A 12,304-nucleotide genomic window follows, 5' to 3' on the forward strand; every position below is an offset into this window, starting at 1 on the left:
ATGGACTTTTAATAAAAAAAAGTTAATTTCAACCTAACTTTTTTTTAAAGGCAGTGGAATTTTTATTTCCAAAATATGACATTCAAACAAAAAAGGTAATTGATAACCAAATAGTTCCATTTTCAAAGAAAATTATAAATATTTAACTGAATAAAAATGAATTTAAACTAAAAATTCAACTTTGAACACAATAGTTTTTTTTCAGCAAAAAAGATTAATTTTCTACTAAAAAAAACAATTTTGCAACAAAATACGTGAATTTTTAAATTAAAAAAGATCAATTTTTAACTAAATAGTTGCATTTTTAACTAAAAAATATTAATTTTTCTCAAATTAGTAACGTAGTTTATGGATGGCCCTTAAACTGTACACAAAAGTTGTTTTCAAATGGAATTTTGTTTTTATTACAGTTCTTTCACATCCTGTGAATAATTTAATACCAACTTAAAATAAATAGAAGTTGAATTTACAACAAAACAGATAAACTTTCAACTAAAGCAAGTAAATTTTAAGCCAAACATGAAATAATTCAATTTTCAGTTCAAAAGAGTCATTTTAAACAAAAAAAAAGACGAATTTTAAACAAAATAGTTAAATTTTTAAGATGCAAAATTAATTTTTAAATTAAATAATGAATCTTTAAAAAAATGAATTTTTAACCGAACAGTTGCATTTTCAACGCAAAGGATGAATTTTCTACCAAAAAAAGAAAAATTTTCTATAAAATAGATAAATTTTCAATAAAATAGTTTAATTTTCATAAAAAAGAGATGAATTTTCGACCAAGAAATTTTAATGTCTAACAAAAAATATAATTTTTGACAAATAATGAAAGGGTTCAATTTTCTGTTTAAAAATCAATTTTTAACACAAAAAAGTAAATTTTAATCGAGTAAATGAATTTTTAGCAAAAAAGATTAAATTTTAACAAAATAAATGAATTTTCAAACCAGTTTTTAATTTTTAAAGGAATTTTTAACCGTATAGTTAAATTTTCCACCAAATAAATTAATTTTTAATCAGAAATATGAATTAGTCATTAATACTCTACTAGAACAGACAAAATTTCAACCAAATACAGAAATTTTCAATCAAATAGCTGAATTTTCAACTGAAGAAGGTAAATGTTATGAAATAGTTAAATTTTCAGTCAAAAAAAGTTATTTTCAACAAAAAAAAGGACAAAGTTTCAACGAAATAGTTAAATTTTTGAGACACAAAAATTAATTTTTTACTAAAATAATGAATCTTCACCGAAAAAAATGAACTTTTTAACCCAGGAGTTGAACTTTCAACTCAAGAAAATAAATGTTAAACCAAACATGAAATAATTAAATTTTCAGTTAAAAAAATTCAGTTTCAACTGACACAAAAAATAATTTTCAACAATATGGTAAAATTTTTAATATAAGAAATTAATTTTCAGATAAAGGAATGAATCTCCATCCAAAAATAATCGTTTTTAACCCAATAATTGACATTTTCAACCTAAAAGATGAATTTTCTATAAAAAAAATTCGAGTAAGAACTGATTTAAATACCCTGTAAATTACAGATTTTTCCGTTTAAAAAATATGAATAGCGACGGAAAAAATTGTTCTTTTACGGTAGAAATCTTATCTTCTTGGTGACTAATTCACGTTTTTGGATGAAAATTCACATATTTTGTTAAAAATTAATCTTGTGTAGTTAAAAAAAACTTTTTGGTAAAAAATTTATTTCTTTGGTTGAAAGTTAAATTCTTTATTAAAAATTAAAGTCAATTTTTTGCCCAACAATTTTTTTTATAGACATTTAATCTTTCTGGTAACAAATTGATCTGTGTGGTTGACAATCTCACTAATTCGTTAAAAAATTATTTTATTTCCTTTCAAATATATTTCTATAACTGAAAATTAAGTATTCTATTTTTTGTTCAAATTTTATCTTTTTGAAAATTTAAGAATTTCTTTGAAAATTGACATATTTTGTTTAAAATTGATCTTTTTCATTGATAAAAAACTTATTTTTTGGTTGAAAATTAATTTTTTTGTTACAAATTATTCTTTTTTGGTATACAAATTTACCTTTTTAGTTGAAAATTCAACTATTAGTGTGAAGATTTCATTAAAAATTAAAATATTAGGTTGTTTAATAATTATTATTATTTTTTTTTTTATAAAAAATTATATATAAACAATCTTATTGTAGCCTCAATAATTCATTTTTTTCTAGAAAATTGATCTTTTTCATTTGAAAGTTTACTTATTTTGTTGAAAAATCGTCTCTTTTAGTGAAAAATTCACTTATTTTTGTAGAAAATAAAACTATTTGTGTTGTAAATTAGAATTTATTTAAAAAAAAAAATAAAATTTTTGATTGAAAATTCCTGTGCTTTGTTAAAAATTCTTTTTTGGTGCAAAATCAATTATTTTGGTTGAAATTTCGTTTCTTTAATTGAAAATTATTTTTTTTTATTGAAAATAATCTTTTTTTAAACTATTTCGTTTAAAATTTATTTTATTTGATTAAAAACATATTTCTGTAAATTATAAATTAATATTTTATTCTTAGTTGAAAATTCATCTATTCTGTTGAAATTTGTATTTTTTTATAGAAAATTAATCTTCTAGTTCAACATATGTACAACTATTTGGTTGAAAATTGATTATTTTTTTTTATTTAAGATGCATCATTTTAGTTAAAATTTCGTTTTCTTTTTTTGTTGAAAATTCACTTATTTTTTTGAAAAATCGTTTTTTTTCAAGTTAAAATTTTACTTATTTTGGTACAAAATTCATATTGTTGTGTTGTAAATTCATTTTTTTTAATTCGTCTTTATAACTTGAAAACTGAACCTTTTGGATCATATTTTTTTTATTGATTAAAAAATCTTTCTTGGTCGAGAATTCGTATCTTTCGAATTTATTCAACTTTTTTTCTTAAAAATTGAAATACATATCTTTAGTGTAAATATTAGCTATTACACTTTTTATTGAGAATAAATTTTTTAAATCAAATATTAATTTTTTTTTGAAAATTTAACTATTTTGTTGCAATTTTTAATATTTCTTGGAAAATTGACGTATTTTGTTGTTAATTATTCTTTTCTGGTAGAAAATTGAACTATTAGGAAAACTATTTTTTTTCTTTTGAAACTAATAATTTTTAAACTATTTCATTGAAAATTCATCTATTTTGTTGGAAATTTGTATTTTTTTTATATAAATTTAATCTTCTAGTTCGATATACAACTATTTGGTTGAAACTGTATCTTTTTTTTATTAAAGATGCATAATTTTATTTGGAAATTCGTTTTCTTTTTTTGTTGAAGCTATTCCATTTTTGCTTAAAAAATTGATCTTTTTCAGCATAAAAGTCACTTATTTTGTTAAAAAATCATTTTTTTAAGTTGAAAATATTTTTTCTTTATGGATTGAAAAATCTTTCTTGGTCAAGAATTCGTATTGTTTGGTTTAATTTAACAGTTTTTTTAAATTGAAAATTGAAATATTTTTTGGCGTAAATATTAGCCATAACACTTTTTGTTAATATTTAATTTTTTCATCAAATATTTATCAGTTTTTTTTAATTTAACTATTTTGTTGAAATTTTAAATATTTCTTGGAAAATTTACGTATTTTATTAAAAATTATTCTTTGCTGGCTATTAAACTTTTTGTCGAGAATTTTTTTTTATCAAATATTCATCAGTTTGTTTGAAAAATTTTACTTTTTTGTTGAAAATTTAAATATTTCTTTGAAAATTAACGTCTTTTGTTACAAATGTATTTTTATTTATCGACATTGCTTCTCTTTTAGTGGAAAATTCTTGTATTTTGTTAAAAATTATTCTTTTTTTTATACAAAAATGAACCTTTTTAGTTAAAAATTTAACCATTAGGGCACAAATTCCATTAAATAATAAAATATTTGGTTAAAAGTTCATTTTTGTTGAAAATTCATCTATTTTGCTGAAAATTCCCTTTTTCTTGCTGAAAATAAATTATTTAAACTAAAAATCTAATAATAACATTTTTTTCGTTGTAATAAAAAAATTTCTGTAAATTAAGTGCGTTTTCAAAATATATAACATTTTCTGTAAACTCTATAAAAAAGTTTTCGAAACCGAACCAAATTTTTTTGTCCTAGAGAAAAAATAATTATTGCACATTTAAAAATACGGCAACAATTGATATTTTCGGCAATTTTTTTCGTTAAAAATTAATTAATCACAAAAATCGATTTTTTTTCAAAAATCGAAAGACATACGGTATTAAGTTTCAGACCAAAATTTGTCCTTGATGTTTTTTCTCCGGAACTCGTAGGAGAAGATGTTGTATTTTTGGAAACTCCACCTTTGCCGAGATCGGTTTTTGATTTTTTCAAAACTGGACTTCTTTGTGTCCCTGAGGATGCGATATTCGAAAAACAAGCCTTTGGCGCCGGTCTTTTTTGCCCTCCAGCCCCATGAAATTCCTTTGTTGGTTCTGTTGGCTCATTTAAAAATAAACAACGACCCACGTGATCGTCAATGTAAATTGGAAAAAATTCTTTCGAACAAACTGGACACTCTACTTTATCCATGATGCATTATCTGTAATTAAAACAATTTGAAAATAATAAAAAACATTTCTCAAATACCAGGGTGGCCGTTTTAATCAAAGAAAAAATTCCATGTCTTTTCTCGGTTCATAAAAATTTTTCACTGAACAATTTTCAATTAAATGCAGTTAAAATGCCGTATCAAACAATTTTTAATTTTATAAATAACAGCGTTCAAAGATTAAGATTTGGTTCCAAAAATATAAATCCACGTTATAATTTTCAACTCTAAATTAAAGAGTCAATCAATGAATTGAAATTTTTTTAAATTATATCACTTTATGCAATTTTAAATTAGAAACATTCACAATTAAAAGAATAATTTTTTTTATAAATTTAACACTTCTTAAATTAAAAGTTAAACTTTTTTCATTTCAAAGACACAGTTTTCTAAAACCTTAGAATGCTTCAAAAATTTATTTCTAAATCTTGAAACATTAAATGTTGTTTTACATTTTCTCAAATTTTCTATTATATCTCAAATGTTTTTCAGAACTTCTGAACACCTTTTAAAATAATTCGAATTTTTCCTAAAATATTTATTTAATCCTTCAAGATTAAACAAATTTCCTTACAATCTTCCACTTTTATTTTTTATCATTTTTATCAATCTTTTTAAATCTTTTTAAATATTCTCTTAAAATTAATTTTTCAAAATAAAAACTCATTTTCTATTATCCTAGAAAATATAAATTGAAATTTTAAAATTATGAACTGATTCCAAATCGTATTGTAAAATTAATTATTATACACTTTTTAAATCTTAAAGTACAAGTCCATTTTAAAAATCATTAATTGATTTATATGCACAATTAATCAAGTAAAAATATTTTATATCCAAAATCTTCGATTTGAAACGCTTCTAATTTTTAATTGTATAAGTCTTTAAAATTGCATTTTAAAATTCTTTAAATTAAAATATTCGAATTACGAATTTTAAACCGGTTGAAAACAAAATTGGACAGATTTTTTTCCTCCAAATATTTGTAAGATTTCCGGTCAAAAAATAAATTCAGGAGGAGGTGAGGAGAATTAGGGAGGTGAAAGATCGTATGTAAGAAAATTTTTTACTAAAAAAATTATAAGTAAAAATACAATATAATTTAGAAGAAATTTTAACAGAAAATCGATCTATTCAAACAAAAATAAATTCTCTATTGAAGAAAATTCTTAATTTATTGCATTATAAGAACTTATAACTTATGATTTTAAAAATTCGATTTGAAAAGGAAATCTTTCTGGTTGAAATTCCTATTGTATTAAATTTGCAGTTAAAAATTCATAATTTTAGATTAAAATTTATTTTTTAGATTAAAATATTAACTATTTTCTAAAAAAAAATTGTTTTTTTAATGTGCTTTTTTAACTGAAGATTTAATTATTCCACATCAGGTTGAAAATAATTAATCTTTCAACTAAAAATTAATTATACCATTTAGGTTGATTTTTTTAATGGGACTGTTTGGCTTAAAATTCATTTTTTTTTTTTTTTGAAAATTCGACTTCTTTGGTTAAATTAAATTTTTTATTTCTTTATTTAAAAATAAAATCTTTTTCTGGTTGAAATATCAACTGCGCTACATTTTTATTTAACAATTTATAATTTTAGTTTAAAATTAATTCCTTTGATTCAAATTTAACTATTTTGGAAAAAATATTGTTGACCATTTTTTAACTAAAAATTTAATAAAGAATTATTAAATAAATTTATTAATATTAATTAATATTGAATTGAAAATTAATTTTAATAACTAAAAAATAATTATACCATTGAGGTTGAATTTTTTTCGAAAAGGCAACCATTTGCCTGAAAATTCATTTATTTTGTTGAAAATTCAACTTCTTTGGTTAAATTTAATTGTTTTTTTATTTAAAAATAAAGTCTTTTTCTGGTTAAAATGTCAACTGTATTACATTTTTTGTTGTGAATTCATCATTTTAGTTGAAAATTTAACTATTTTGTAAAAAATTCTTATTTTATATAATTAATTATAATTTTAAAAATAATAGATTATTATTCATTACAAAAATAAAAAATATTTTATTTACGGTTAAAAATTCGATTTCTTTGGTTAAAATGGACTGTTTTTGATCTAAAAATAATTATTTTTAGGCTAAAATATCGTCCACTAAATGTGTTTAGAATTCATCGTTTTATTTTTAAATTAATTTCTTTGGTTGAAAATTGAACTACTATTTTGTAAAAAAAATTATTATTTTATATAAATAATTATATAAATAATTAAAAATATTAATATCATAAATTATTATTTATTACTAAAAAAAATTATTATTTCATTTAAAGTTAAAAATTAATTTTCCTAATTCAAAATTGAATACCATTTAAAGTTGATATTTTTTTTAAATGCAACTATTTTAGTTTAAAATTCATTTCTTGGATTAAAAAATTAACTATTTTGTCAAAAAAAGTTTTTTTTTTTAATCTGAAGATTTAATTATTCCAATTTGGTTTGAAAATTAATTTTCTTAACTGAAAAATAATTATACCATTTAGGTTGAACTTTTTTTATTGGAACCATTTTGCTTAAAATTTAGTCCAAAATTTGACTTTGTTGGTTAAATAAAACTTTTTTATTTAAAAAAGTTAACTATTTTGTAAAACATTATTTTATTTATTGGATTGTTAAATTAATTATAACTATTTAATGATTAAATTATTACCTACTATTAAAATACAAAATTATTATTTCATTTGACGTTACAAATTGATTTTCTTAACTGAAAATTTAATACTATTTAAAGTTGACATTTGTTTTAAATGGAACTTATTTGGCTGAAAATTGATTTATTTTGTTGAAAATTCGACTTCTTTGGTTAAATGGCTTATTTTTTAAATAAAAAAAAAATTTTCTGATTCAAATATCTACTGTATTAAATTTTTTGTAAAAATTTCATTTTTTATATTAAAAAATTAACTATTTTCTAGAAAAAATGTTTTTTTGATGTTTTTTTTTTTAACTGAAGATTTAATTTTTTCACTTAAGGTTGACAATAATTAATCTCCTAACTAAAAAATTAATTATACCATTTAGGTTGAATTATTTATATTTTTTTGAATGGAACTATTTGGTTGAAAAATTCACTTATTTTGTTTTAAATTCGACTTTGTTGGTTGAATATAACGGTTTTTGATTAAATAATAATTATTTTTTTCTTAAAATGCCGTCCACTACATTTTTTGTTGAGAATTCATCATTTTATTTTGAAATTAATTTCTTTGGTTGAAAATTTAAGTACTATTTTGTGAAAAATTATTATTTAATTTCAATAATTATATAATTAATTATAATTATTTGTTTGATTAATTATTATTTATTAATAAAATAAAAAATTATTAATTCATTTAAAGTTTAAAATTAATTTTCCTAACTGAAAATTTAATACCATTTTAGGTTGACACTTTTTTGTCCTGGAACTATTTGGCTTAAAATTAATTAATTTTTTTTAAAACTTTGACATCTGTGATTAAATTTCATTGTTTTTTAATTAAAAATAAAATCTTTTTACTGGTTGAAATATCAATTGTATAACATTTTTAGTTGAGATTGTTAAATTTTAGTTAAAATACATTACTTTAATTAAAAAATTAACTATTTTGTAAAATTTTTTTGTTATAAATTTTTTTTTAACTGATGATTTAATTATTCCACTTAAGGTTGACAGTTAATTTTCTTAACTGAAAAATAATTATACCATTTAGGTTGAATTTTTTTTCTTTTTTTTTCGAAGGTGGAACTATTTGGCTTAAAAATTCATTTATTTTGTTGGAAATTTGAGTCTTTTTTGGTAAAATTTAACTGTTTTTGATTAAAAAATTATTTTTTGTTGGGTTGAAATATCAATGATTACATTTTTTATTGAAAATTTATCATTTTAGTTTAAAATTCATTTCTTGGGTTGAAAATTTAACTATTTTGTAAAAAATTATTATTTTATTTGATGAATTATTTAATTAATTATAATGATTGAATTAATAAATTCTTATTTATTATTCAAATACAACATTATTATTTCATTTGAGGTTGAAAATGAATGTTCTCTTTTTAGTTCAGAATTCATTATTTTAGTTTTACTTATTATTTTTACTAAAAAAATAATAAGTAAAAAGACAATATAATTTAGAAGAAATTTGAGGAGAAAATCGATCTAATTAAACAAAAATAAATTTTCTATTGAAGAAAATTCGTAATTTATGGCATTGTAAGAACTTATAACTTATGATTTTGTTGAAGAGTTTTATTTTTTTATGGGAAATTAATCTTCTGCGTTCAATATACAATTATTTGGTTGATTTTTTTATTGCAGATGCATAATTCTAGTTAAAAATCTGTATTCTTTTTTTGTTGAACCTCTTTCATTTTTGCAAGAAAATTTATCTTTTTCAGTTGAAAATTCACTTATTTTGTTGAAAAGTCGTTTTTTAATCGAAAATTTTCTCATACTGGCAGAAAATTCTTTTTTTTTAACTTTTTACTAAAAAAATAATAAGTAAAAAGATATTATAAATTAGAGGAAATTTTAGCAGAAATTCGAATTATTTAAACAAAAGTGAATTTTCTATTGAAGGAAATTCGTAATTTATTGTATTATAAGAATTTATAACCAAATAGTATAGTTTTTAACCAAAAAAGATGAATTTTCAACAAAATACATGAATTTTTAGTTGAAAAAGGTACATTTTGAATAAAAAATGTAGTACTGAAAATTTCAGTTAAAGATATATTTTCAATAAAATAGATAATTTTTCAAATAATGAAATAAATTTTTAACACGTTGTTCAAATCTTAATGAAAAGATTAATTTTTCAACAAAAAACTTGCATTTTCAAAGGAAAAAATTTCAATTTTCACAAAATGTCCACAAAACAGTTGAAGTTTCAACCAAAAATATTGTAATTTTAAATTAAATGTTAAACTGAAAATGTAAGCGACATTTTCAGTCAAAAAAAATTCAACGAAATAGATCATTTTTCAACTAAAGAAATGAATTTTCAACCAAGTATTTTAATTAAAATAACGAATTCTTAGCAAAAAAAATGTAATAGTTGATATTTTAACCAGAAAGTATAAATTTTTAACAAAAAACTACATTTTCATCTAAATAGTTGAATTTTCTACAAAATAGTTAAATTCTCAAGCAAAAAGCTAAATTAAAAAAAAAAGATAAATTTTTTACCAGACAAGATGAATTTTCAACAAAAAAAATAAGTTTTTAGCCAAATAGTTTTATTTGCAATGAGAAATATTCAACCTTAAAAAATATAATTAAATTTTTAATTGAGAAAAAAAATTTGTTTAGAAAATAGTTAAATTTTCAACCAAAGAAATTAATTTTGAACTAAAATCACGAATGCTCAACAAAGAATTTAAGAGCTGATATTTAAAAAAAAAAAAAAATTTTATTTTGAAATAAAAAAAAAAATTTTATTTTTAATTAATTATCAAAAGACATAGATTCTCAACAACATTATTTTGAAATCAGGAAATGTTAAATTTAAACAAGGAAGTCGAATTTTCAACAAAATAAATGAATTTTCAGAAACATAGTTCCGTTTGAAAAAAAATGTAACCATAAATGGTATAACTAAAACTTTCAGTTCAGAAAATTAATTTGTAACTTTAAGTAGAATAATTAAATTTTCAGTGAAAAAATTTAATTCTCAGCAAAAAAAGGAATTGTTGATATTTTAACCAATAAATAATATTTCAACCTTAGGTGGAACAATTAAATATTTAGTTTAAAAAAATCAACAAACTTTTTTACAAAATAGTTAAATTTTAATCAAAGAAATTAATTTTAAACTAAAATTATTAATTCTAAACCAAAAATGTAATACAGTTGACGTTTCAAGTAGAAAAAGACTTGATTTTAAAATCAAAAACAGTTTAATTTAACCAAAGAATTCGAATTTTCAACCCAAGAAATGAATTTTCAACTAAAATGATGAATTCTCAACAAAAAATTTAATACAGTTGACATTTTAACCAGAAAAAGACTCTATTTTTAAATAAAAAAACAATTAAATTTAACCAAAGAAGTTGAATTTTCAACCAAATAAATGAATTTTCAGGCAAATGTTTCCCATTTCGAAAAAAATTCAAACTCAATGGTACAATTATTTTTTAGTTAGTAAAATTAATCTTCAATTAAATATTAATTAATATTAATAAATTTATTTAAATTTATTCAATAAATCTTTATTATATTTTTAGTTAAAAAAAATGGTCAAAAATATTTTTTTCCAAAATAGTTAAATTTGAATCAAAGGAATTAATTTTAAACTAAAATTATAAATTATTAAATAAAAATGTAGCGGAGTTGATATTTCAACCAGAAAAAGACTTTATTTTTAAATAAAAAAATTAAAAATTAAATTTAACCAAAGAAGTCGAATTTTCAGCCCTAAATCAAATAAATTTTTATTTTAATAATAAACAATCATTTATTATTTAAAAAAATATAATTAATTATATGATTAATTATACAAAATAATCATTTCTTACAGAATAGTTCATTTTTGAATCCAAGAAATGAATTTCAAACTAAAATGATGAATTCTCAACAAAAAATGTAATGGTTGATATTTCAACCAAAAAATAATTATTTTAAAATCAGAAAACAGTTAATTTGAACCTTTTTGAAAAAAAATTCAACCACAATGTTATAATTACTTTTCAGTTAATAAAATTAATTTTCAATTAAATATTAATTAATATTATTAAATTTATTTAAATTTATTTAGTAATTATTAATTCAATGTTTAGTTTCAAAAAATTGTCAAGGAATTTTTTTTACAAAATAGTTCAATTTTAATCAAAGGAATTAATTTTTGAACTAAAATTATAAACTGTTAGCTAAAAATGTGATACAGTTGATATTTAAAACAAAAATAAAAAAAAATTTAATTTAACTAAAGAAGTCGAATTTTCAAAAAAGTAATTGAATTTTTTGCCAAATAGATCCATTTAAAAAAAATGTCAGCCTTAAATGGTATTCAATTTTCAGTTAATTTTTTTAATTTAATAATAACCAATATAATTAATCAATTAAATAATTATAATTAATTAAATGAAATTATAATTTTTACAAAGTAATTAAATTTCTAACCAAAGAAATGAATCTTAAACTAAAATGTTGAATTCTCAACAAAAAATGTAATAATTGATATTTCAACGGAAAAAATAATTATTTTTAACTCAAAGGAACTTAAATTCAACCAAAGAAGTTGAATTTTCAACAGAACAGTTGAGTCTTCAACCAATCAAAGGTCAATTCAGGTCAATGCTCCAAACCCATTCTTCCACTATATATCGAGGGAGGGGGTTCAAAACTTCAGAAAAACGCCTTATACGCAATTTTGTAGATGACCCCTGATTATGAAAAAATGTTATAAACCAAAAAAGAGAACAAAAGTCCTTTTCTTCTTCGATTATAAAGTTACTGTGTATAGACAAAGCCATTTTAACATAAGCCATTAAAATTAATGTTAAGCTGTCAATGAATTTTAAATTTCCCGCGATTTTTAAATGTTTATTTACCAATATTTACTATAATGCAACATAACCTCCACGTCCACGTGCGGTTGTCTTGACTTGTTTTGACAGCCATTCAGGACATTGTCAATAACAAATGACATTTTTCATGTTTTACTGATTCTGCTTGTGAATAAAACATGTATTTACTAATTTCATCTCTGTTTA

At 19.9% G+C, this 12,304-nt stretch overlaps 1 protein-coding gene across 2 annotated transcripts in view; it reads right to left on the reverse strand.

Moving 5' to 3' along the window:
- LOC117168019 (ATPase WRNIP1-like) overlaps positions 1-12,304 on the reverse strand; it is a 31,061-nt gene that overhangs the window by 18,324 nt on the left and 433 nt on the right. The window contains exons 1-2 of one of the 2 annotated variants that reach the window (XM_033353338.1): positions 12,143-12,231; positions 4,251-4,575 (exon numbers count right to left, since the gene is read on the reverse strand). In XM_033353338.1, coding sequence (XP_033209229.1) covers positions 4,251-4,565 — 315 coding nt within the window. In that variant the 5' untranslated portion in view covers positions 4,566-4,575; positions 12,143-12,231. Of the gene's footprint in view, positions 1-4,250; positions 4,576-12,142; positions 12,232-12,304 lie in introns of those variants that run through there. The other variant, XM_033353337.1, reaches the window with a different exon arrangement.

Source organism: Belonocnema kinseyi, chromosome 2 (genome assembly GCF_010883055.1).
Source record: "Belonocnema kinseyi isolate 2016_QV_RU_SX_M_011 chromosome 2, B_treatae_v1, whole genome shotgun sequence".
Classification (NCBI taxonomy): domain Eukaryota; kingdom Metazoa; phylum Arthropoda; class Insecta; order Hymenoptera; family Cynipidae; genus Belonocnema; species Belonocnema kinseyi.